The sequence below is a fragment of the Corythoichthys intestinalis genome, chromosome 18, assembly GCF_030265065.1.
Source record: "Corythoichthys intestinalis isolate RoL2023-P3 chromosome 18, ASM3026506v1, whole genome shotgun sequence".
NCBI lineage: Eukaryota > Metazoa > Chordata > Actinopteri > Syngnathiformes > Syngnathidae > Corythoichthys > Corythoichthys intestinalis.
Genome location: NC_080412.1, coordinates 8,185,721 through 8,212,820, shown reverse-complemented (window position 1 = coordinate 8,212,820; position 27,100 = coordinate 8,185,721). Strand labels below are relative to the sequence as shown.

Genomic DNA, 27,100 nt, shown 5'->3' with positions numbered 1-27,100 from the left:
AAAGAACTGTTGTGTTTGATAGAACAATATGTGTATATGCTGCCATAGCAGATTCATGGTTGTCCCTTTTACCCTGGAAACCCCCGTTTACAGACCTTGTGCTACCGCTTTTGTTTCAACCTAGCCATAAAAAGAAGGTAAGTAATTATATTTATCATTCAAAATGTCTGTCATTTTTAGCTTGGAATCGTTATTCGATGTCCAATATTTCAATTAAAAAAAAAAAAAAAAAAAAAAAAAAACGACTTTAAAAAATTAATTACTCGCATATTTTAAACTTTTAAACAAATTAAGTCAGAATGAAAAAATTGCTGTCTGTCAAAAAAGTCACAGATATCTGCCTCATAAATATCGCTTAATTGTTTTTTTTTTTTTTTTTTTTACTTTGGCTTTTTCCCTGATATGTTAGATGATAAATAATCCAACCAAACAAAGAAGAGTAAAAAAAAAAAAAAAACAATTAAAAGGGCAAATATATGAAAAAGGAACATCTCGACTACTCCTTTTGTCTGCTATTTCTGCATCGCGACCCTTGTTATATTACCATGTTTCACCCATTAAATTCCCAAAAAATCCAGCTGTGGCCATTCACAGCTGTGTCTTGACACTAGGTGATACATGCTACATGGAGTTTTTGGATCAAAACAAGGTAAGTACGCGACAATAATTCGTTAAAGTCATGGCATCTGTAATTCTGCTTTCGCGTGCTCCTACCCCCAGATAGGGTTTTGCTGTTTAAAATTTAAATTTTTTTTTTAAATGCCCTCCTGTTCAAAATTTTTCTTCCCCCAGAAAACTGAGATTTTAAGCTTTCCAATGATGTATCACACACGCATACAAGACAATTTTGAAATTTGGCCAAATTGGGGGTCTCAGAGCGGAACTTCAAGTCACCTGAGTGTTTTCCGACATATATATTTATGTTTTTCTGCTTCATGCTCGTACAGCAGGGGTATCCAACTTCAGTCCTTGAGAGCCGCTATAGACCCTACTCACATGACGTCACAACCACGCCTCCGCACCATATTGTCAGTCTACTCGTCGTGTTGACGCATTACCGCTATTTTTTCCACCATCATTACATTTTGAATAATATTTAGCTGGTACCAAGTGAAAGAAGCTGGCCTCGTCTACGGATCATCAGTTAAACAGGTGTGTCCAAACCTTTTGCAAAGGGGGCCAGATAGGGTGTGGTAAAAATGCGGGCTACCTTGGCTGATTTACATAGAACAATGTATTTAAACAAATTTTAGCAAGCCCTTCTGTGTGTCACATTTGCTTCATTATTTTTTTTTAAATTCATAATTTCAAAAGTCTCGTCTTTGTGGCGTTCTCTTTCGACACTCGGGCTCTTGCGAAATACTGCTGCTGTGAAATTAAACTAGCTTCAAGTTGCTATAATTTCTCGCTGCGTATCTTCCCTGTAATGTTGTCGTACATGTCAGCGTGTCTTGTTCGGTAATATCATTATCGCGTCACATCGAACTCTTTGAAAACAGCGACTGTCTCTTTGCAAATGAGGCAGACACAGTTGTTGCGTATTGTATTGAAGAAATAGTCCAATATCCACCTATCCTTGAAGCGTCGGCCATCGCAGTCAACTTTTTTTTTTTGATTGTCGCCATTTTAGAAAATTGGAAGGGTCACACGGGGTAATGTTGCTTAGAGTGCTGCTCTTAAAAGTTTTTCAAACTTTCGTGAGAATAGGCTGATTTTGTGTGGACAAGATAGTTGTAGATATCAGGGTAGCAGATGTCAGGCAGAGAGGGCGAAGACAGCGGGTCGAAAAAATATCGATTTAGGCATCAATATGGATCTGGCGAATGGATAGACTGAAGCTTTTCCACATAACGCCTTTTATGCAACGCATCCAATGAGTTTACAGCGTCTGAAAGCACCGGGGCTTCCATGAATTGCACTATAAATTGCACGACAAATTGAAACCATTGAGAATACGGATAAACAAAGACGGACAATATGGCGGCCGGATACAGCGACACGTCATTCTGTGACGTTGGTGAGTAGGGTCGATTCAGGTTATTTTCCATGTCTGCCTCCCTCATTTAACACACCTGAATCAAATGATCAGATCATCAGCAAGCTCTGCAGGAGCCTGATAACGAGCCTGATTATTTGAGTCAGGTGTGTTGGAGGAGGAGGGAGACATGGAAAACCAGCTGGACAGCGGCTCTCGAAGACAGCAGTTGGATACCCCTGTCGTATAGCCTCTCAAGACTGAGTTATGCTTCTGCGGCAGACCTACTCCGCCAAGCCAGACCCGATTTACGACCCTTCACCGTAGCCTGACGTGCATCTTTCCAACTTTCTGACTGGTTGACACGTCAATGCGTGGTGACGTGGCGCAAATGGAATGGTCCGCTCAGACTTGTTTCCGGTTTGGCGCGAAATTGCAACTATTTTCAAACGTTGTTTTGTTACACGCAAATATGGACCAAGCCGACGAGAGTATCATCGAAGAGCAAGTACGACAACTTCTATAATGTCTCGTCAAGACATTATAAAGATTGCCAAATGGCAAGCTTAGCGATTGTATAAAAAAAAAAAAAAAAGAAGCATCACAGAGACAAGTATGTGTGTGTTCGGAAGCGAACGGCCACCCGAAGCACTCAAAAACTGCCAGCTTTTTTATCACTTTATGGTATATTTTTGGTTGGCGCACTTCATCATTTATTGTGTACATATGTTTGCTGTGAGTCTGACTTATTTACATTTCACACTTCAAGTATATGAAGAATAAAGCACAGGTTTGTAGTCAAAAGAGTTGTTTTGATGTTTAATTTTCAACAACAGTTCACACACTTGATACATCATCACTGACTGGGAGTGCCTCGGTGCTCTTATGATAATGGATGGGGGGAAGAAGGAGAGGAGTCGATTATGGCTTTTCCCACTTTATCGTGGCAACAATAAATTAAATAACAAAATACCGTATTGGCCCGAATATAAGATGTGGGATGTTAGGTGTTTTTTGCATTGAAAGAATACTGCAAAAGTATGGAGGTAGATTTGTGTCTTTATCATTCAATCAAAAAAAAAAAGTTGCTTCGATCAAATAAAAAGTTGCTTCAATCAAAATATATATTTTCAATCGAAGAAAACGTCACTTCAATCCAAAAAAATGTGTTTGAATGCAAAAATAAATTTGAAACTCAAAAAATATATATTTGAAAACTATTTTTCTTTGATTGAATTTTATGTTTTTGATTAAAGTCAAGTTTTATTTGATTTAAACACCATTTTTGATTGAAGTTATGTAATTTTGCGTTTGGACCACATTTTGACTAGGACATTTGTGTCTTTATTATTCAATCAAAAAATAAATTGCTTCAAACAAAAAAAAAAATATTTTCAAAAGAAAAACCACTTCAATCAAATTTAAAAAAAAAAATCAATCGTAGAAAAAAAGGTTTGAATGTGAAAAAATATTTGAGACTCAGAAATTCGCATTTGAACACTTTATTTTTCATTCAAATTGTTTTCTTTGATTGAAGCAATCCTTTTTGTGTTTGAGCCATATTAGGGGTAGGACATTTGTGTCAGAATCATTCAATCGCAATAAAAGTTGCTTTAATCAAAAAACTTTTTAATCAAAGAAAAAAATAATTTGCAAAAACTTTTTTTTTTTAAATATATTTTTTATTTGAAATATATATATATTTTTTATTGAAGTGTCACTTTTTTTTGAAAAGCAAAACGTTTTAAACTCTTTTTTTTTTTTCAAAGTGGAAAAAGTTTTGAACACACTTTTTTTTTGGGAAGTGGAAAAAGTTTTGAAGGCACTTTTTTTCGATTGAATCATTTTGACACAAAGATTCAACTTCAACGCTAGTTCCGGTGTGTTTGATTGGCAGGTGGCTACGCCAATGACATAAAAGTATGAAGCAAGCATAATGGCCACCAGGGCTCCATCCAGCCATCGGAGTCTGTTGGAGTCTAAGCCGAATGTAGGGCACCGGTGCGGGCGTGTGACATGCGACCGCTTTCGCTTTTTCCTGTTTCTTTGCACTGGCTTCCCGCTACGTCACCGCTTCCCAGTCTGATCGCCTCTTAAAGGACCCGCGCTTAGTTATGGACATTACAGTATGATCAACATTTGTTGTTCAATGTTGATGAGCTGAAGATCCACATTCAAGCGTTCCATTTCCGTTGGCATTATTGTGTAACCGGAAGAAAACTAGAGGTTACAAACACAACGTCACACCCCTCTAGTGGCTTGACGGTGAATCACAAAGCAACGCGTTCCCTTGCCATAGAACTATCGAATGCTCATTGACGTCATAGTAGCTTTGACGTCACCACAACACAGAAGCATAATTCAGGCTTCACTCTCCCTCCTGCTGCTTTTTTTGGTCACCAGTGCAGCTGGTATTTAGTACTTAAAGTTAACGATGACTGACCGATTTGTAGGTATGATCTGGCGAGATAAGGCTCGATAGCTCTACAATCTTCAAAGATTACATCGTTAAATTAATTTGAATAATTGACCTTTTTAATTTATAATTGGACACATTAAAAAATATCCTTCAAGTCAAACTGAATTGCAAGCTGAAGTGCCATGAAGTGCAGCCATCAAAAGACATGATAGAAATTGCCAAAAGTTCTACATACAGTGGGGAGAACAAGTATTACTTAGTAACTAGTAGTAACTAGTAATACTTGTTCTCCCCACTGTACAATTATAACAAAAGTCCCTGTTAAATTTTACTAATCATGATCTAGCTGAAGATATTAATTGTTCTTTGATTGCTGCAGGTTATATGTTACAATATTACCAATACATTCATATTATTTAAAAAATTGAGTTTTATTTTTGTTTCATATTGCATGCTATATACAACGTTGTAAGATTAGTCACCAATTTGTAAAGGCATACGTCACTTTTTGTAAGATTGCCAACGGCCTCGGGTTGACAAGTATGCTTTCATAAAGCAAAACATAAGTTTACATTAAAAAAACAAACAAAAAACAATCGCCCGTTCTGCGATGGGACCATTGCACATGTGCATATTACGATGGCGATGTTCAAACGATATATTGTGCTCGCCTATCAAATAGTCTTTTTTTTTAATGACGCTTTAAAGATGCCACGTGATTGAACAAGCAGGCGTTATCATAGAACTTCCGACTGCAAGCTTGTGTGTGGGGTCATGTGTAATGCTGCAACGATTAATCGATTAAGTCGAGTAATTCGATTAGAAAAAAAAATTCTAATTAAATTTTGCTGCTTCGAGTATTCGTTGAATTAAAGCGGAGTTGTAATGGTTGGTTTTGTAAGTATTTGTATTTAGTTTTATTGATTTGGGTGGATACACTGCCCTCTAGTGGCAGCAGTGAAAATTATATAGCTCATTTCACATGGCTGAATCCAGCTGCTCTCTGTTAAGACCAACATAAGCTAAGTTATTGTTTGAGCTAATGTTTTTTAATGCATTATTAATTTGGTTTATAGGTATATTAACTGTTTTTTATGGGAATGTGTTTGAACCATTTGTTAAGAACATTGTAGAAAAAAAAAAAGAAAAAAAAAAACCTTAGCATTTTATAGCATTTAAGCTAGCAGACTTTTGCTATGTAAGTTAGACAATTGTTCTTTTGTTGTACTTATGCTGATGCCTTTTTTTTTTAACACCATTTGAGGCTCAGCTCAGGTATTCTATTTATGTTCCTTATCCGATTACTCGATTATTCGAACTAACTAGTTTATCGATTAATCGATTACTAAAATAATCGATAGCTGCAGCCCTAGTTATGTGACTGTTGTTATGTCTGATTGGTATCATGGAGTCATTATTGTTGCAATGTCTCATTGGTGAAACTGAGCCACTGTGGTGGCAAAAACAAAGTCAAATGTAACATGTAGAGGAAAAGGAAAAATGTAATGACTCTAGTGTCGCCCAAAGTAGCGGAGTAACAGTAATGTTTCATAAATCCACTCAAGTAAAAATATGATGTGATCAAACTACTCTTAGAGCTACATTTTCTCCAAAAGTTACTCAAGTAAATGTTACAGAGTAAATGTAACGTGTTACTACCCACCTCTGCAAGCAATGAATTTTAGCCTTGGTCTGTCCATTTAGCGTAAAAATGTTTGTGACAGCAGCAAAGTTTAGAACATTTAACAAAAAAGATTGGTTATCCCAATGACCAATTAATAATCAACATAACCTTTGATTGCTATGAAAATATTCAGCATAATAGGCAAACTGTGGGAATTAAAATGTGGATTATGCATGCACGTGAAGCCGAACAAGCATTGCGTACCAAAGCTGGAAAGTGTGCAGGAAAATGAATTAAAATATCATCCAGTGAGTTCCACGTGTGCTACAACCGATTCCAATATTATGAGATACATTTCAAATCCATCTGGTCGGTCAGGCACTTCATGTTCCAAAGGGACCAGAAAATCGAGCAACTGGTGATGTTTTTTTGTTGTTTTCATTCTCAAGCATACGCATTATCTTGACATCACAGTCTTTTTGATTGTTAGCATCTGGCTGTGGCTGTCTCATTCCAAGGCCTGTCACATTCTTATGAATGAGTTTCATCATTAATGATTACGTTTTTCATGTTGAAATCCAAACACGAGTTCTCACATGCTCACCTCAGCCAGAACACTGTTATTAACAGTGTTGTTTTCGTCAACAGTGACGATAACGGAAATATTTCGTCGACGAACGATTTTTTTCGTGGCGATGACGAGCTAAAAACGTGGCCTGGGAGACGCAAACATAACGAGACGAATGCCAGTATTTGTCTGACGAATCGACAACAAGACGAAAATACGACATCGTTTCTGCCATATGTTTACAACGCGTGACATTTTTCTTAGAGGTCGACCGATATATCGCACCGATATATGAACTTTGTTCTAACATCGGCCATTGGCCGATTAACAACAAAAATAAGCCAGTTTAAAAAATGATTTTTATCAGGCATCTGTGTGGGCAACTGTAGCTGACGGAAGGACCCTCCAGCAAGTTGAAAGCAGGCTGACACAGGAAGCTTCAGAGTTGCCCATTTTGTAAATATTATAAGATTTTTTTAGGGCTGTCAAACGATTAAAATTTTTAATCGAGTTAATTACAGCTTAAAAATTAATTAATCGTAATTAACCGCAATTAATCGCAATTCAAACCATCTATAAAATATGCCATATTTTTCTGTAAATTATAGATATATTCTGTAAAATAAATTGTTGGAATGGAAAGATAAGACACAAAATGGATATATACATTCAACATACGGTACATAAGGACTTTAGTGGGCATTTCACTCTACTGTCATTTAAATCTGTCTATGCTGTCCTCACTCCGAAGCGTCTACTTTTTCCAAAGCTAGACAGCTAGTGAACGACGCTTTAATAATCTGACTTCCTTTTTCATCTGATTTATTAATAAAATGGCCTCAAACCATTGTCCTCTTTAGACCGTCGTAAAACGCCCAAAAAAAGTACACAAGCATTGCATTAGCAACAACGTTAGCTTAGCACGCTATACAGGTTCACTAAACATAAACAAAAAGCGTCTCATACAAAAAATATAACATTTCGCTTACTAACATAATATGTACATTCTTTACAACAACCATACTTACAGACAAATCTTGTCCAAGGATCATATAAGCACAGTAGGCGTCAGCCAGAGACGACGTGCAGCCATATTGAACTGGCAAGAAAACAATAAACCATGTCGCAAAGCGACCACAGGAGTTCGCTGTTAGACAGCACAAAAAGCCTTGCTGTAAAACTTACCAAAGCAGAATACTGGCTGAGCGGGACATGTGCGTTAATTGCGTCAAATATTTTAATGTGATTAATTTAAAAAATTAATTACCGCCCGTTAACGCGATAATTTTGACAGCCCTAATTTTTTTTTTTTATTTTGGATGAGAGAATATGCAATGGTGCTCTAGCCTTTTAAGAGGTTTACTGAGTTCCTTACACTCTAAATGTAACTCGTATCCTTAGTGTAACATTTGCACCGATAAAGCTTGCCAGAAACATCAACAATCAGTAACATCTTTAGAAAGATCCAATGTTATGACATGGACACCTGTGGCTTATAGTCAGGTATGGCATATATTTATTCCTAATAGTTTGTGAAATCTGGCCGGTGCGGTTTATAATCCGGTGCGCTTTATAGTCCGGAAATTACGCTAATTTTTTAGACATGAGTTACGTATTTTTGCGGGACAAAAATGATGTGGTGGCCCTTGACACTCACACACTGTAAGCACACGTGCATTCACGCAAACCCGGGCACATGCTCTCTTGTTCCCAAACTGACGACTTCCTGAAAACGCCGCCCTATCTCAACTGTAATCAACGATGACTTCCTTCCAGCACTCACTTCCTTAGAAATAAAAGAGGAGGCGTACCTGGCTTGGGCACTGAGTTGGTCATCGACTGTGGCACTTTGTCATTTATCAGCTCCACGCACTCACTGGGAAAGTAGCCAACCTGGAAGGAGTGATAATACGAACAAAGGAAACCAAAATAAGATCAGTGTTCAAGTGCATTGATTGCAGACTGCCATTGAGACAGAAGCAGCTCATTATGTAAGGACCTGGGATTTAAAGTCAGAGGAATGTATTCATCAGGGTGTGGATGAAGGCTAAATAATAATAATAAAGATAATAATAATTAAGGCAAACCACATGTGACCTACAGATGGCGGTAATGCCCAACACCTACAGTGCTGGCCAAAAGTTTTGGCACCCCTGCAATTCTGTCAGATACAGCTCAGTTTTTCCCAGAAAATGATAGCAATTACAAATGCTTTGGTAGTAATATCTTCATTTATTTTACTTGCAATGAAAAACACGAATTTTTTTTTTTTTTTTTTTTTTTTTAAATCATCATTTTACACAAAACTCCAAAAATGGGCCAGACAAAAGTATTGGCACCCTCAGCCTATTACTTCGTAGCACAACCTTTAAACTAAATAACTGTGAACAATCGCTTCCATATCCAAAAAAGACTTTCTTACAATGCTCTGTTGGGGTTTTAGACCATTCTTCTTTGGACAACTGCTCCAGGCCTCTGAGATTTGTAGGGTGCCTTTTCTAAACTGCCATTTTCAGATATCTCCACAGGTGTTCTACGGGATTCAGGTCTGGACTCATTGCTGACCACTTTAGAAGTCTACAGTGCTTTCTCTCAAACCATTTTCTAGTGCTTTCTGAAGTGTGTTTTGGATCATTGTCCTGCTGGGAGACCCATGACCTCTGAGGGAGACCCATCTTTCTCACTTTGGGCCCTACATTATGCTGCAAAATTTGTTGGTATTCTTCAGACTTCATATGCCATGCACACGGTCAAGCAGTCCAGTGCCAGAGGCAGCAAAGCAACCCCAAAACATCAGGGAACCTCCACCATGTTTGACTGTGGGGACCGTGTTTGAAGGCCTTTGAAGGCCTCGTTCCCCCCCCCAGTAAACTCTATGTGGATGCCTTTTCCCAAAAAGCTCTACTTTTGTTTCATCTTACCAGAGGACATTCTTCCAAAACGTTTTTTGGCTTTCTCATGTAGGTTTTGGTAAACTCCAGCCTGGCTTTTTTACATCTCTGGGTCAGAGATGGGCTCTTCCTGGGTATCATACCATAGAGTCCCTTTTCATTCAGACGCCAACGGATAGTACGGCTTGACGCTGTTGTACCCTCGGACTACAGCATAGCTTAGACTTGTTTGGATGCTAGTCTAGGTTCTTTAGCCACCATCCGCACAATCTTTCGTTGAAATCTCTCGTCAATTTTTCTTTTCCATCCACATCTAGGGAGGTTACCCACAGTGCCCTGGGCTTTACCGTTATTGATGACACTGCGCATGGTAGACACAGGAACATTCAGGTCTTTGGTGATGGACTTGTAGCCTTGAGATTGCCCGTGCTTCCTCACAATTTTGCTTCTCAAGTCCTCAGACAGTTCTTTGGTCTTCTTTCTTTTCTCCATACTCAATGTGGTACACACAAGCAATGTTGTTAATAACAGCATTAGAATATAACGGCGTTATCTTTTTCAGTGGTGAGTAAGTACTTTTCATCATCCATTACCGTTACTGAGGATGGAAAGGCGTGCGTTACTATATTGGTTGAATGACACGATAAAAGTCTGAGGGAGACGACAGAGCAGAGCAGGTGTGGGGAGGAGGCAAAAAAGTTGTGACGCCGAGGAAACGCGATGCTAGGTGGCTCCAATAATACCTGACTGTAGCCGATAGCCTACAAACTACACCTACACGATATGGTAGATATGGTAGACATGGTAGATATCACATATGGTAAATGGTAAATGGTGTTATACTTATATAGCGCTTTTCCACCTTTCAAGGCGCTCAAAGTAGAACTATATGCGAAATGACAGACATGGGGGCGTTAGCAACATGTACAGTATAGGAACTAGATGCATTAGTAAAGAGCCGCCATCTTAAAGCAGTAGACTTCTTAGGAAGGATCTGTTTTAGAGAACCTTCCTAGCGAACTTAACTTTTTATCTAAAATACTCCTAAATTGGCAAAATCTTGACTTGAATCTATCTTTAAACGATGAAACAGTTTTAAAACTCCCACACGTCAAAAGTAGACATAAGGGAACTAATGCAATAATGGGAGCAATTTTAACAACTTTTAACGGTTGATTCAGGGTGAAGGGTAAATTAGGGTAAATAATTGGGGTAGGGCCAACTGTCCCAAAAACCTTTTACACTTCACATAGTGTGACCTAAGTTTTTTTTTTTTTTTTTTTTTTTTTTTGAGGGGGAAAAAAACCCCATGAAAATGATCACCAGTTACTTTGCCAAGTAACTAATTACCGTAATTTCCCGAATATAAGGCGCACCCGTGTATAATGCGCACCCCAAATTTACTTGTAAAATCTAGGGAAAATTATTGTACCCGTTTATAACGCGCACCCTAATTTTAGAAGAAAACAGAGCTTGTGTACAGATACAGAGATGTCATTTTACTGACTGGTGAAACACAGCACAAGCATAGCACATTGGTAGTTCAAAACATTACCGTAAACTGACAATATTTACGGTAATAATATGATTTGACAACTTCTCCAACTTACCAGAATCTAGGAGAAAACAAGACAGATGTGACTTTTCTTTTAAATGCTGCTGTATAACTTGCTCGTTTCCTCATGATGAATAAATGTTTCTTCCATGGATTGATACGGTAAAATGAAAGTGAGAACGTAAGTCGGAAATCCGTGAGAGCTCATAGCTGTCAACTCGACAGTAACAAAAGGAACTATTGTTATTTGGGTTTGAGTTTCCCGAGGGACTGATATAGTTGACGGACATTGGAAGTGTGTGTCCTTACATTTGTTATAGTCCGAATTGCGGAGCTGCAATAAACGTCGACTCAAATGAGTTTAAGAAACTAAATTCTGTGCTTTATGAAGAGTGAAAAAAGCAGAATTTAACACAGACGAAATCATTCGGCCGATTAGAGTGAAGTATTACCGAAACAAAACGGTGACGTCACGTACCGAAATGGTCGGCAACGGGTCGCCGCATACGTTTCTTCAACACAACGTGGCCGTGTCAATGAAAAAAAATCGGTTTATATATATATGTAATACATATATATTTCTGTCTCCATCCATGTACCCGTTTATAATGCGCACCATGAGTTTACAAGTTAATTTTGGGGGAAAAAAATGCGCGTTATATTCAGGAAATTACGGTACTCTTACATTCAGGTAACTGAGTTACTAACGCAATTAGCTTTTGGGAGAAGTAATTTGTAACTATAATTAATTACTTTTTAAAAGTAAGATTAACAACACTGCACACAAGGACAGAGGTTGAGTCAACTTTAATCCATTTTAACTGGATGCAAGTGTGATTTAGTTATCGCTGTTAATTACACAAATTAGAGAAGCGTCACATGGTTTTTCAAAGGGTGCCAATACTTTTATCTGGCCCATTTTGGGAGTTTTGCGTAAAATGATAATGATTTAATTAAAAAAAAAAAGTAAATTGTTAAATTGATTTAAAATCAATAAAGATATTACTACCAAAGCATTTGTACTTGCAATTAATTTCTGGAAGAAATTGGGCACTATCTGACAGAATTGCAGGGGTGCCAATTCTTTTGGCCAGCACTGTATGAGCTGATGCTTCCGCGAAGCACCTTGGGGAGATATCCTGCGTTCGTGTGTGTCTGGAGATCCGATTCCCAAATTGGAAAATCTTTCTGATGTGTTGTAAAGTTGTAATGTGGGATAAAAAGATGGTTGCTACGAAAAAGAGTAGCCTATTTTATTGCTCCAACGATACATCATAAGTTGAATGACTTTTTGGTGCTTTTTACAGACACCTTGTAATAGAGAATCATTATTTCAATTACTCCAACAACACGTGAATGCAGCATCCATATTACAGTGCGTGTGCCAATCATACAGACGATGGTGCAAATTACATCTTCCCACCTGCTTTACAGGTTAGTTACTGCCCATCTTTGTTGATCGTTTTTATCTTCGTAGTGATGTTTGATTGGTCGCAGATTCCCACGAATTGTCAATTTAAATGGTTCAACACTACTCTTTACGTATCAGGCAGTTAACTGCGGTAAACTACTCTGGTGACTGGTCGCAAATTGAAATCGCAGATTAGCTGCCCTCTTTAAGCTCACTAGCTATGAATACAATGACAATTAAATGTGATTTGAGTGAGAGGCTCTCACTCAATAGGTTTGTCTAATATTATGTTAATATAATATGTTGTATTTGAACTGTATCAATACTGATGCCATTTATTGCTATTTGTTTATTTGACCAAAACGAATAGAATCAATCTGTATGAATGAATTGCCTATCTTTGGCATATAACCACAAACAATTTTGTACGTGCTCTCATTATAATTTCCAGGTGTTTAACAACAGTAACAGTGAGAGGCAAAAACTTACATCTCACAAAAGATTTGGAACTCAATTAAAGCATACTGCGTTATGTTTTGCTTAACTAATCTATAGTTATTGTTTGTGTTTCAACTATCTAGTTGAAAAACCAACAGCAGAGCCCCCCCCCCCAAAAAAATACACACACAATTATTGAATTTCGGCTTCTCTACGACCAAATGTACTTTCAGAGACATTAACTTAGACACCACATCCAGATGTCTAAAAAGCTTCCAGCGAGTAGAGCAGAGGTACAAAATAACTCCAGCTCTGCGTACGTTCAACAGCAGTATTCCGAACATACCCCCCACGTGAGCTTTCAACTGACGGACATGTCTCTCTTGAGATTCTCGCCTACCAACAACGCTTCAGAAATAGCAGTGAACTAATGAGAAACTTCCTGATGCCTGTAACCACGGCAGTGCGCTAGAATGTCAGACTACTTCTTGTGTGAAAAAGGGCATTGCAAAGAAGTGGTGCAGAGGGTCAGTAAAAGTTCAGACTTCATTTGAAAAGAATACTGCACAGGAATACTTTTTAATGCACAGTGTGTTCTCTTATGAGTATTAAGTATTTAGAATTTGCTATATTTTGAATAATCATTTGAGTTTTACTTAAGGACATTTTTTTAGGCAAGTGTTGTTACCATGTCACAACTAAGTCAGGCTAAGAAATTATATATATATTATAAATCATTACCAAAGACTTGTTTCTTAGGCTGTCACATGTTAGCAAGGGTGTAGATTTGCATAGAGACGGTAGGAACATAACACTACCAACTTTTCAGCATGCTCATTTAGTGCCCATCAACTTTTAAGCAACCTTATTTGCATTATATAATGAGTTCACCTACATACAGTGCTGCTCGAAAGTTTGTGAACCCCACAGCGATGGTCAGATTTTTTGTAAAAAAAACTAAAATAACCTTATTAAATGTTAAGTTATACCCAAATCCACAATACTGACATTCCAAATAATGGACTGAAACAAAAGAAATAGTTATATTGTCATTCTTTATTTAACAAAAGTGGTTGATTTAAGAAAAACTCAGATATCATGTGTGCAAAAGTATGTGAACCCCTTCAGTTAATAGGATATTGCGCCTCCTTTTGCAGAGATTACCTCAACCAAACGGTTTCTGTAGTGACTAATCAGCCTCTCACATCTACTTTGGGGGATTTTTGCCCATTCTTCCTTGCAGAACGCAGTCAGTTGAGAGAGGTTTGATGGGCGTCTGGCATGAACTGCTCGCTTCAGGTCCCGCCACAGCATTTCAATGGGATTTAGGTCAGGACTTTGACTGGGCCAGTCCAGAACACGAATCTTCTTCTTTTTCAGCCATTCCTTGGTTGTATTGCTGGAATGCTTTGGATCATTATCATGTTGCATGATCCACCTTCTGCCAAGCTTTAACTTCAAAACAGATGGCGTCAGGTTATGTTCTAGGATTTGACATTTTCCTCAGAATTCATGATTCCCTGGACTATGTGGAGTTGTCCAGGTCCTGAGGATGAAAAGCAAGCCCAGATCTTGACATTCCCACCTCCATGCTTCACTGTTGGGAGAAGGTTCTTTTGGTGGTATGCAGTGTTGACTTTTCGCCAGACATGGCGGTTTTGGTTGTGACCAAACAGTTCAATTTTGCACCTACATCAGTTGATGAAAACTCTTTTTAATTTAGTCTCGACAACACAACTGTTAAAAAAACAAAAAAAAACTACTGAATTGATTGATTAGGAAATCAGGTAGAAATAATAGAAAATTCCAAAATGTTGAGGGGGTTCACAAACTTTTGAGCAGCACTGTACGTCATTTATATTATCTTTCCATATATTGTAAGGATAGAATTGACCCTACCATTATGAAGTGAAATATTTTCATTAGGTTCAGACTGACATTTATCCCTTGTGACTGAATGTGCCGGTCCACCCCCCCCCCCACCCCCCTCAAACGTACGTTTGATTGGCAATTCAGCTGCTCCTTGTTTGGACCAACATGAGATAAGTTTTTGTTTGAGCTAATATGCTTGTTTTTTGGCGTTCGTTATTTAGTTTAGAAGTGTATTTGGCAGTTTTTGTGGTAATATGTGAACGATTTGTTAAGAGCATTGTACAAAAAAAAAAAAAAAACATTAGCGTTTCATAGTACGTAAGCTAGCAGACTCTGGCTATGCAAGTTAGCCAATTTTTCTTTTGTTGTACTTAGATCCTCATATATTTTTTTGTACCGTTTGATGCTAAGCATAGGTATTTTAATCTATTCTTAAATGAAAGTTCAACTCTGCATGGTTTGAAGAAATATTTGGGAATTTTATTTTTTATTCACATTTATTGCTCCTTTGAAATTGAAGTGCAATCTTAGCAAGCCCTTGTTTTACATCTCCTAAAATTTATTCTGCAACTCAATAAATGTTCCTCATCCAATTACTCCATTATTTGAAATAACGAGTTGATGGATTAATCGACCACTAAAATAATCGAGCCCCAGTACCATTACACCCCTTGAAAATACTTTACTTATTTGGTCTCATGAACCATTACAGGTGTACAGGCCACATGGGCTCATAAGACAAAAAAACAATAGTGAGACACTGAAATGTCAATCAACTTTTGATCACATCAATGATGATATACCGTATTGGCCCGAACATAAGACAGTGTTTTTTGCATTCAAACAAGACTGAAAAAGTGGGGGTCGTCTTATATTCACGACGCTAGATGGCGCCAGATATCATTGAAGCGTTGTTCTGTCATGACAGATCTCAGCTACTCTCAAGTTTTACCAGTTTGCATTATTTTATTACAGTGTTTTTCCTTATTCAGATTTGTTTCAAGACTACATTTACAGTTAAGACTTCACTTTGATGGTTAATGCAGTTATTGCAATTTTGTTGTTTTATCACAATAGATTGGTTTATTTACGTTTCAAAAACCAGAAGCCATTCATTTACGAATGTGATTGCACTTTAGTTTACATATTTAAATGTTCAGATATTAAGATTTGAATCAGGCAAAATAACATCCTTTTCTCTCAAATATATTGTTATAATCATGTTTCAGATGTACTGTAATTATTTTCTGTATAAAAATTAATTTGGTGTTCAAAAAGTCTTTTTTCAAACATGAGTCTTGAAAAAGATGGGGTCGTCTTACAATCAGGGCCGTCTTATATTCGGGCCAATACGGTATATAACGATGGTGAGATTATAACAACGGCACACCTGAAAGCCATGCTTTCCCCTCCACCAGGTGGTGTCTTCTTTGGGAGGCATGTCAATCACTGACACAATGTCACCAACCTGGAAAGAACAGAATATAGAAAAATTGTTCTATAAAGACTATCATTTTACTGCATGTAATCTGGCAAACATATTTAGTTCAGCAGCACTTAAATTATTTTAGACAAACAGTTTCTAGTGCCCCCCCCCCCCCCCCCCCCCAACACTGTAAAGTTGAATGGAATGCATTCTGTGACTACTGTCACATGAACTAAGGCTACAGTGTATCACAAAAGTGAGTACTGTCCTCGCATTTCTGCAGATATTTAAGTATAACTTTTCATGGGACAACACTGACAAAATGACACTTTGACACAATGAAAAGTAGTCTGTCTGCAGCTTATATACAGTAATAGAGTTCATTTATTTTCCCCTCAAAATATAGCCATTACTATCTAAACCCCTGGCAACAAAAGTGAGTACACCCCTTAGAAACTACATACATCCCAAAATGTCCAAATTGAGTACTGCTTGTCATTTTCCCTCCAAAATGTCATGTGACTTGCTACAGGAGTGCTGTCAGCATTGCTGCAGAGACTGAAGAGGTGGAGGGTCAGCCTGTTAGTGCTCAGACCATACCCCGCACTCTACATCAAATTGGTGTGCATCGCTGTCACCCCAGGAGGAAGACTCTTCTGAAGATAGTACACAAGAAAGCCCGCCCGTAGAGTGCGGCGTATGGTCTTAGCACTAACAGGTTGACCCCCAACCTCTTCAATCTCTGCAGCAATGCTGAAAGCACTCCTGTAACGAGTCACATGACATTTTGGAGGGAAAATGACGAGTAGTACTCAATTTGGACTTTTAGAGATGTACGTAGTTTCTAAGAGGTGTACTCACTTTTGTTGCAAGGGTTTAGATATTAATGGCTATATTGTGTGGGGGAAAATAAATGAACTCTATTATATGAGCTGCACACAGACTACTTTTCATTGTGTCAAAGTGTCACTTTGTCAGTGTTGTCCAATGAAAAGATATACTTAAAATATCTGCAGAAATGCGAGCAGAGTACTCACTTTTGTGATACACTGTACATCCACACTAGGATGGAAAAATACTAAGAGTGTAATGATATTTGTATTCGTCCTGAACCAACACGGTATGGGCATCACGGTTGAGTGCATGTAGCCAGATGCGTTGAAAGTTATTCATTTTGATGTTACTAGTATTCATAATTGAATAATTAATTGTGGCCGCGGAACAGTGGATCAGCTCTATACCCTTGTTCTCGGGGGTCATGGGAGTTTTCCCACCCAGTCAACATGTGTTTTGCAGACTTGGAGAAGGCCTTTGACCATGTTCCCCAGGGAGTCCTGTGGGGGGTTCTCCGGGAGTATGGGGTATCGGAATCCCGATACAACCTGCGTCAGAGTTTGATCCGTGTAGCCGGTTGTAAGTCGGGTCTGTTTCCAGTGAGGGTCAGACTCCGCCAAGGCTACCCTATGTCACCGATTCTGTACATAACTTTAATGGACAGAATATCTAGGCGCAGCCGAGGCGTTGAAGGGGTCCAGTTTGGTGGTCTCAGTATTGCATCTCTGCTTTTTGCTGATGATGTAGCTCTGCTGGCTTCATCATGCCATAACCTTCAACTCTCATTGGAACGGTTTGCAGCCGAGTGTGAAGCGGTCGGGATGGCATTTGGTAGCAAGTTGTTAGTTCCATTTTTCTTTTTTTCTTTTTTTTCTCCAAACAGTGACACCTTTTTAAAACGATTTGTCAATTCTTTTACGTTATCAATTATCATGACATATCACCTTTTCGATTAGTGCTGCAACGATTAATCGATTAACTCGCGTAATTCGATTAGGAAAAAAAGCTGTGAATCAAATTTTGCGGCTTCAAGTATTCCTTTAATTTGAGTGGTGTTGTAATGGTTGGTTTTGAATTTGTTTGCATTTAGTTTTATGGGTTTGGGTGGATACACTGCCCTCTAGTGGAAACAGTGAATATGACATAACTCTCATAACTGAATCCAGCTGCTCCCTGTTAAGACCAACATAAGTTAAGTTTTTGTTTGAGCTAATGTTTTTTTTTTTTTTTTGTAATGAATTCATTGTTTAGTTTATAGGTGTAATTAGCCATTTTATGTGGGAATATGTGCTTGAACGATTTATTAAGAGCATTGTACAAGAACGTTAGCATTTTATAGCATTTAAGCTAGCGGACTATTGCTATGCAAGTTAGCCAATTGTTCTTTTGTTGTACTTCGATCCTTATTTATTTATATTTTATATCGTTTGAGGCTAAGCTCAGGTATTTTAATTATTGCTCTTTTGAAATAAAAGTGCAATTCTCCATAGTTTGAAAAAACACTCGGGAATTTTATTTTGTATTCACATTTAATGCTCTTTGGAAAGTGCAGTCTTAGCAAGCCTGTTTTACATCTCCTAAAATATATTCTGGAACACATTATATGATCCTAATCGATTACTCGATTATTCGGATTAACTATATAACAGATTAATCCTGCAGTCCTAATTTTGATATTTTGTCACACCTTGAATATCATTATTTTTATTCCAGTATTTTAAGACATGCATTAATTTCTCCCAAAGATTATCAGAAAACTTTGCTGATGGGGACGTAATAATTACTTATATGCGGCTGCCTACTTTTCGCCTACTCAGGGCAAATGTGGGCTTGGTTTAGGACAGCAGTGGGTGGGTCGCAAACGCTGTGTGGCACACTTGCTAGGTATAATGTTAAGTGTGAAATACCCTTTAAAACCTTATCCATCCTAGTGTAGACGTAGAATCGAGCGAGTGTTGTGTATTGGGGTCACCTCAAAGGACAGCTCGTCCGAAGCCTGTGCAATGTAGCGCTTGATGACATGAGCAGCTGCAATTGCTGGCACGTTGATGGATGACTCTTCATGTACTAAAAGATGATTTCCCTTATTGTCAACCTGGTAAACAAAGACAAATGTCACTGCTATTGAGTCATTTTAATGCTTACACTAAAATGTCACGAGTGGGGAGAAAAAAGGGAAAATTGTAGCTACTTTAACAAAGCATCAAAATAACTCAGCAAATGAACTGCGGAAAGGCATTCAACATGTCAATCAACATTCTATTACAGACCGTACTGCTGAGTCAGACTACCCCCGCATAATTGTGCAGTGTTAAAATGTCCTCTGCTAGTCAGGCAAAAATTTAGGCAAGCATCTGTAAGGGTTTATTATATTCACCGCATAAATGACTATAATTAAAAAAAAAGGTTTTTTTTCTTTGCATGTGTCTCACTATTCATTCACAGCCGAGGTATTAGAAACATGCGATAAGGTAATTTCTCTAACCCCACGACAGGCGGTCTTCAGCCTAGTTTTCCACAGAAGAATTTTGTTTCAGTTAAAATATCCAATATTTTGATAGACAAAAATTACACAAGTTTAATGATCATTTTCATTGGGTACTGTATGAGCATTATAACATGAAATCCAATAATACCCTTTTGTAAATAGTAGTGTTTTACGCTCTGATTTAAAGGCACTAACGGTTTGAGAACACTTTAGTGCTTCAGGTAATTTGTTCCAGAATTAAGGAGCATCGTAACTGCATGCTGCCTTGCCCTTCTTGGTTCTTCTTCCTAAAACAGAACAGACCGGTGTTCTGCTAAAATGTCCTGCATTGCCAAAACGTCTACAAGAGGCGAATTTGACACCCAAACAATTACCGTGCATTTTCAACCTGTTTTGTTTAGATGCATACAGGTAGAACTATTAAAAAAATGCCTTAAGAAAATAACTCAAATGTAGTTTTATCAAATAAGGGTTGTTTAACCCTTTAAGGTCTGGGCCTATTTTGTCTGATTTTGCATGCCTTTGAAGTTGCCTTTATATTTCAAAGAAAGAATTGTTTACGATGGCCTGGTTTGGTCCCTTTTTTTGTGACACCTTGAACTTCTTGTCCAAACTGTTGTTTCCTGCACTGACCAATGATAAATCATCATTTTGGGCCCATAAAGACCAAAAATTCCAAAATCGTTTTGTCAAAATTTTAATATTGATGTCCAATTGACAACCAAACATGCGTAACGAACCGTTTTGAAACTTTGTAATATTTATTCAACATGTTAGGATGAACATTCAACCCAAAAAATTTAGAATAAATAGTCTTATATTTGACAATTCAACATAAACAACAGGTATAGCCATTGGCGTGTTTTGCCTTTATACATGCTCTAGTCAAAACAAGTTATATACAGCAGACCAAACAGTGAAGAACAGTGAAAAAATATATACCATCTAACACAAAAAGTGTTTAGAGGCCATCTCTTTATGAGTTTAGGTATTGTGGCCCATCACCTGATGAAAACTATGTACACACAATCAAGCTTCTTGAACACACATTTATATACACAAATTGAGAAGACTGATTGTGGGGGAAAATATATATATATAACATTGGGGGAAAAAAGTATTTTCAAAAATATTTACAAAAAACAAGTTAAATTTTTTTCAGGCATGCATCTCCGAAAAGCAGTTTCGTCCTGGAATTAGACACAGGGCTACATCACGCAGCCCACACTTCCATGGGGTATCGGTCCTCTTTCCACCCTTCCATTTTCATTTCACTTTACTTTCATTGTCACTATAAATGTACATGAAAAAAAGTCAGTATTTATGAAAATAATTAAGTATAAATTAAAAATATATACAGCAATAAATAATAATGGAAATCTATATGTATGACAATAGAAAGAATACCATAGCTGACTATGTGCTACATCCCTAATCTTCATATAGAAAGAAGAACACCACAAATGATAAATTCCTGCCTGAGATACACATAGTGCACGTACGACTTTGATCTGATATGCACATTTTATTATTATATACACAAACACACACTTATATTGCATCAAAATTAACTTTGTCTTGCAATATCAAAAGAAACTTTTTCAGCATTAAAAAAAAAAAGTGAGTTGGCTTACCTCTGCTCGTCGATGGCGTCACTCACGTGTTCAAATCCGTCACCTTCACTCGAGGACTCTTCCGAAGAAGACGATGATGACGAATTTGGACCATCCTCTTCCTCAAGTTGATCAAAAAGCACAATTGCTTGCGCTAAATTTAGTTTTCCGTTCATTCTCAAAGTCACACAAAGTCGCTGCTCGATCCAAACGGCCATCGCTCGCCACCTCGCTGCTTCAGAACACTCCTCCCTCTCATTCGGTGGAACCTCGCACGGCAGTTATATTTATTAAAAAAAAAAACGCATTTTGTGCTTCCACTGTGACTTCGAAAGGGTTCGTTTGATTTGTGGTTTTTTTCATGGCGCTTCCGTTTTGAAAAAGGACAAGAAATGATGGAAATATCGACATAAACAAATGATCCATGCAGTGTTTTAATGTTTTTTTGAGAGGACAATAAAACTATAAAACTTAAATGACAATATCTCACGTTTTAGTTGGTCGATTGACTTCAAATAACAACTAGAGTAAACCGCAACTTCCGCACTTTAAAACCAGACCAACCAACGGCATGTGGGTGACGTAATTAAAACGTGAGGGCGCTTCAAAGACGACGTGCGCTGAGGAAGCGCCGGCGCGTCCTTCGACTCTCAAGGGTTAAATACGTCACAAGAAAACACAATGCTTACATGCTGGCCAAAAGTATTGGCACCCTTGCAATTCTGTCAGATAATGCTCAGTTTTTCCCAGAAAATTATTGCAATTACAAATGCTTTGGTAGTAACATCTTCATTTATTTTGCTTGCAATGACAAAACACAAAAGAGAATGGGGGAAAACAATTAAATCGTTATCATTTTACACAAAGCTCCAAAAATGGGCCAGACAAAAATATTCACACCCTTTGAAAAATTATATGTGATGCTTCCGTAATTTGTGTAATTAACAGCACCTGTTACTTACCTGTGGCACATAACAGGTGGTGGCAATTACTAAATCAAACTTGCAGCCAGTTAAGATGAATTAAAGTTGACTCAACCTCTGTCTTGAGCATGGAAAAAAGAAAGACCAAAGAACTGTCTGAGGACTTGAGAAGCAAAATTGTGAGGAATCATGGGCAATCTCAAGGCTACATGTCCATCTCCAAAGACCTGAATGTTCCTGTGTCTACTGTGCGCAGTGTCAGCAATAAGTGTAAAGCCCATGGCGCTGTGGCTAACCTCCTTAGATGTGGACGGAAAAGAAAAATTGACGAGAGATTTCAACAAAAGATTGTGCTGATGGTGGATAAAGAACCTCGACTAACATCCAAACAAGTTCAAGCTGTCCTGCAGTCCGAGGGTGCAACACTGTCAACCCATACTATCCATCCGCGTCTGAATAGAAAGGGACTCTATGGTAAGACCCCACTTCTGACCCAGAGACATAAAAAAGCCAGGCTGGAGTTTGCCAAGACTTACCTGAGAAAGCCAAAAACATTTGAAAGAATGCTCTCTGGTCAGATGAGACAAAAGTAGAGCTTTTTGGGAAAAGGCATCAACATACTGTAGAGTTTACCCCACAGTCAAATATGGCAGAGGTTCCCTGATGTTTTGGGGTTGCTTTGCTTCCTCTGGCACCGGACTGCTTGACCGTGTGAATGGCATTATGAAATCTAAAGACTACCAACAAATTCTGCAGCATAATGTAGGGCCCAGTGTGAGAAAGCTGGGTCTCCCTCAGAGGTCATGGGTCTTCCAGCAGGACAATGACCCAAAACACACTTCAAAAAGCACTAGAAAATGGTTTCAGGAAAGCACTGGAGACTGGCCAGCAATGAGTCCAGACCTGAATCCCATAGAACACCTGTGGAGAGATCTGAAAATAGCAGTTTGGAGAAGGCACCCTTCAAATCTCAGAGCCCTGGAGCAGTTGGTCAAAGTAGAATGGTCTAAAATTCCAGAAGAGCATTGTAAGAATCTCATTGATGGATACCGGAAGCGGTTGTTCGCAGTTATTTTGTCTAAAGGTTGTGCTACCAAGTAGTAGGCTGAGGGTGCCAATACTTTGTACGGCCCATTTTGGGAGTTTTGTGTACAATTATTATGATTTATTATTATTCTTTTTTTCCCCATTCTCTTTTGTTTTTTCAATTGCAAGCAAAATAAATGAATATATTACTACCAAAGCATTTGAAATTGCAATCATTTTCCGGGAGAAATTGAACATTATCTGACAGGAGTGCAGGGGTGCCAATACTTTTGGCCAGCACTGTATTCGCTCCACTGCCACATACTCCGCCGCAGATGAGCAAGGTATATTCTTACCTCCATCCACGTGAGCGCAGGCCCACAGTTGATCTTGTTGTCAGCAATGGCCGAAAGCCGGGAGAGGTAACCCAACAACATCTGGGAAACAGACTGACAGGACAGAAAACACCAATAATTAGAAATGCTCTGATCGATCTGCCAATTTCCCTCTGATTAGTGATCATAGATCCATGTTTTATTGCTGATACATCAATACATTAAGTCTGTGTTAAGTTCAATGGTAAGTACAGCATCTTATTTTTATAAATTTAATGTATTTTAGTTTTTTATATCCGAAGTATTTTGACTTTGAAATTCATTTTACCTCGCCTACTTGGGAACACAACTCGTTCGTAACTCGCGGACTCCCTGTATTCATACTGTTATTAAAAAATAAATCAAAATAAACATTTTCATGGTTGGCATAAAACAAGTATAGCTAGCCTATTCCCTTGTAGTTTCTGGAGAAGCTTTAACAATGTCATGCAAACATCCTTGGAAGTAGTGTTGTTTTTGGTAGCCCTCTTAATTTTCGTCTTTTGGACAAAAAAATTTACAAGTGTTAGTCATGTTTAAGTCGTTTCGTCTAGTTTTAGTCGACGAATACTCAAAATGTTTTCGTCTGTAAAAATTCACAGGTTTTAATCCAAAAATAAATAAAAAATTAAAGGTTTCCAACAATTAGGAATGAACATGACAAATGAGCACGTACTGTCTACAAGGACCCCTTCGTGAGGGTTTTCCAATGGTTTTATTTGCAACCGGAAGCACGGAGCACTACTTCTGTAAATCGTAGCCGACGCCAACAAAATGAAAACAACAACAACAGTTTAAAGTGCCTGTGACACAAAAAAGAATGTTTATTTCATATTACACGCAGTATTTTATGCTCCTGAATGAAATGTACCGCTTGGATGTGTGTGGAAGCGATCGATATATTTATTCAATTTTTTTAATCCCGCGCCATGAAAATGAGTGACTTCCGGCGAATGTAATGTCAGCGGACTAATCATCTTCACAATTCAGCCACCATTATAGAAGGACTGCGGATTCAGCTGATTTTGCATATTAATTTGTTTATTTTTTTGTGTCACGCCAGCCCAAGCTTTTGTTGCTACACTAGGGAGAGAGGTGTGAGGCTTTTTGGATTTCCAAAAGATCCCTGTTCATCGCGAATAATGGGCTAAACAAGTCTCAGACAATCTAGAGACCATTGGATGGATGACGAAGTAAGTAAGCTACGTGCTTTAGGTTATGACAAATACTGGGATCATGGCAAACGTTTTAATAAGGAGGTGGCTTGCATTCTGCGGGTGCGATGCTCCCTGTCCACCGCGAAGGCCACTTGACCGACGACCAGAGGCTTGTTGCACATCATGGTCGCCTGCTGTTATGGCGTGCCCGCCTATAGAGCGCTATCCTCGGCTTGGGTCCCGGGAGCCCCCTGCTCTAGTCTCCGGTTCTTGATAGTGTCGAGATTTCTACCCCTTTTAGCCCTCTTCACGTGCCCGTCTAGAGAGCACTATACTTGCTTGGGCTCGGGCAGCCACGCGCTCCGACGTCGGCCGGTTTGTCCACTGAGAATGCGCCATTTTCGGTGTTCATTCAATGACGAGCCAAAACTTGCTCGCCCCGCCACCGTATGTGACATGAGTCAGGGTAGTTTTGGGTGATTTTTCATTTTCAAAAGGCGAGGAAGAGACTTGGAAGAGCCACTTGGTTCGGGTGAGCATGTCACCTAGCTCTCATGCCTCCGTTTTTTTTTTTTACGCTCATTCCTCCGTCTCCGCAGTCATGACCATACTATTTATTTAGCAATTGGGGAAAAATACTTAGAAATCTTCCTTGTTTTGAATCTTCCTCTTCCATTGGGCTGTATTTTAAATAAGCCGAAATCATTACTCTGCCGACGTCATCACCCAGATGGCTGCGCCAGAGCGCTTTAATGACAGGAGTAGCTATAAGGCAAATTAAAAGACTTATTTCTTGTCATCTGCACTTTGCCAAATTGTTGTATACAGTCGAATCTTCTCAAAATATGATTTTAATTCACATAAAAATGCTATTGTTTTTTATGGTGTCACAGGCACTTTAAGAGGACGCTTGCTATGCAAAAGTTTCAGGCTAGAGCTATCGATTATTTATTTATCTATCAATAAGTTCAAATCATCGGGTAAGCGGATCACTAATGCGTTGCAGCGTATTTTTAGGATATGTTAAACAAATAAGGGTTTATGCTTGCAGTAATATTTATATTGACTTGCTAAGATTGCACTTTCAAAAGAGCATGATATGCAAATACAAAATAAAATACCTGGATATTTCTTTGAACTATACAGAATTGAAAGGAACTGAATTGAGCTTAGCCTCAAACGACATCAAAAAATGAATAAATGAGGATCTAAGTGCAATAAAAGCTAACTAGCATAGCAAAAGTCTGCTAGCTTAAATGCTATGAAATGCTACCTTTTTTTTTTTTTTTTTTTTTACAAAGCGCTTAACAAATCGTTCAAACACATATTCCCACAAAAACTGCTAAATACACTTCTAAACTAAATAACGAACGCATAAACAAACATATTAGCTCAATAAAACAAAACTTATGTTGGTTTTAACAGGGAATAGCTGGATTCAACTATGTTAGACGAGTTATGGCATATTCACCATTGCTACTAGAGGGCAGTGTATGCACTCAAATAAATCAAACTAAATACAACACTTTCAAAACCAACCATTACAGCGTCACTCTAATTAAACGAATCCTTGAAGCAGCAAAATTTGATTTCGAAGCTTTTTTCTAATCAAATTATCGTAATTTTCGGACTATAAGCCGCTACTTTTTCTCCCCATTTCGAACAGTGCGGCTTATTTGTTGATTTATTTGGGTGAATAGGTAACACATAAGACCGTCATGATTATGACATGACATTATCATGGACATTAATGAATGCTTATGACAGATATCATTAAGTGTCATCCGGCAAATTATGTTACTCACTCCATTTATGTCCAGCTCGGATCTTTTACATCCATTCAAAAGTTTAGCTAATTTGCCAGATAACACAAAATGACATCTTCATCTGTCATAAGCATTCATTAATGCTCATAATTATGATGGTCTTATGACATTTTTATGGCGCCACTGTCAAATAAAGTGTAACAAAATTCCTTAACTATGGATTAATGAAAGAACTACAACGGTAACTGAAGAAATAATTAGCACAAAATATGAATTTTTATGTTATGCACATCTGTAGCGCTGTAATGCATGCTAGGAGCCATGTTGGACGACAACAGTGTTGACAGCAGGTGGCAGCAAGGTTGACTGTCTCTTCCAAGAGAACAGTGATGGCCAAATGAAGCTTTTTGAATCAATGAAGCTTTGCAGCCAATTGGTTTAAAGCTTCAATGTGGTTCATTTGGTCTTATGATGCTGCGGCCAAATAAAGTGTTATCGGCTGATATCTTGTGGTGTAAATATCCCATAATACAGTGAGGACAGGTGCGGCTTATAGTCAAGTGCGGTTTATCTATGAACAAATGCCATTTCCGTGTCAAATTTGGTGGGTTGCAGCTTATAGTGCGAAAATTACGGTATTCGATAGAGCTGGGAATCTTTGGGCACCTAACGATTCGATTACGATTCAGATGGTCCGATTCGATTCTAAAACGATTATTGATGCACCCCCCCCTCTTTTT

General features: G+C 38.2%; 1 protein-coding gene across 4 annotated transcripts in view; it reads right to left on the bottom strand.

The window, feature by feature from the left end:
* Positions 1-27,100, bottom strand: part of arhgap32b (Rho GTPase activating protein 32b) — a 232,415-nt gene that overhangs the window by 63,543 nt on the left and 141,772 nt on the right. For all 4 annotated transcript variants that reach the window (XM_057820954.1, XM_057820953.1, XM_057820955.1 and 1 more), the window contains 4 exons: positions 23,420-23,512; positions 18,986-19,108; positions 16,144-16,221; positions 8,398-8,479 (listed from right to left, as the gene is read on the bottom strand). In XM_057820954.1, coding sequence (XP_057676937.1) covers positions 8,398-8,479; positions 16,144-16,221; positions 18,986-19,108; positions 23,420-23,512 — 376 coding nt within the window. The remainder of the gene's footprint in view (positions 1-8,397; positions 8,480-16,143; positions 16,222-18,985; positions 19,109-23,419; positions 23,513-27,100) is intronic.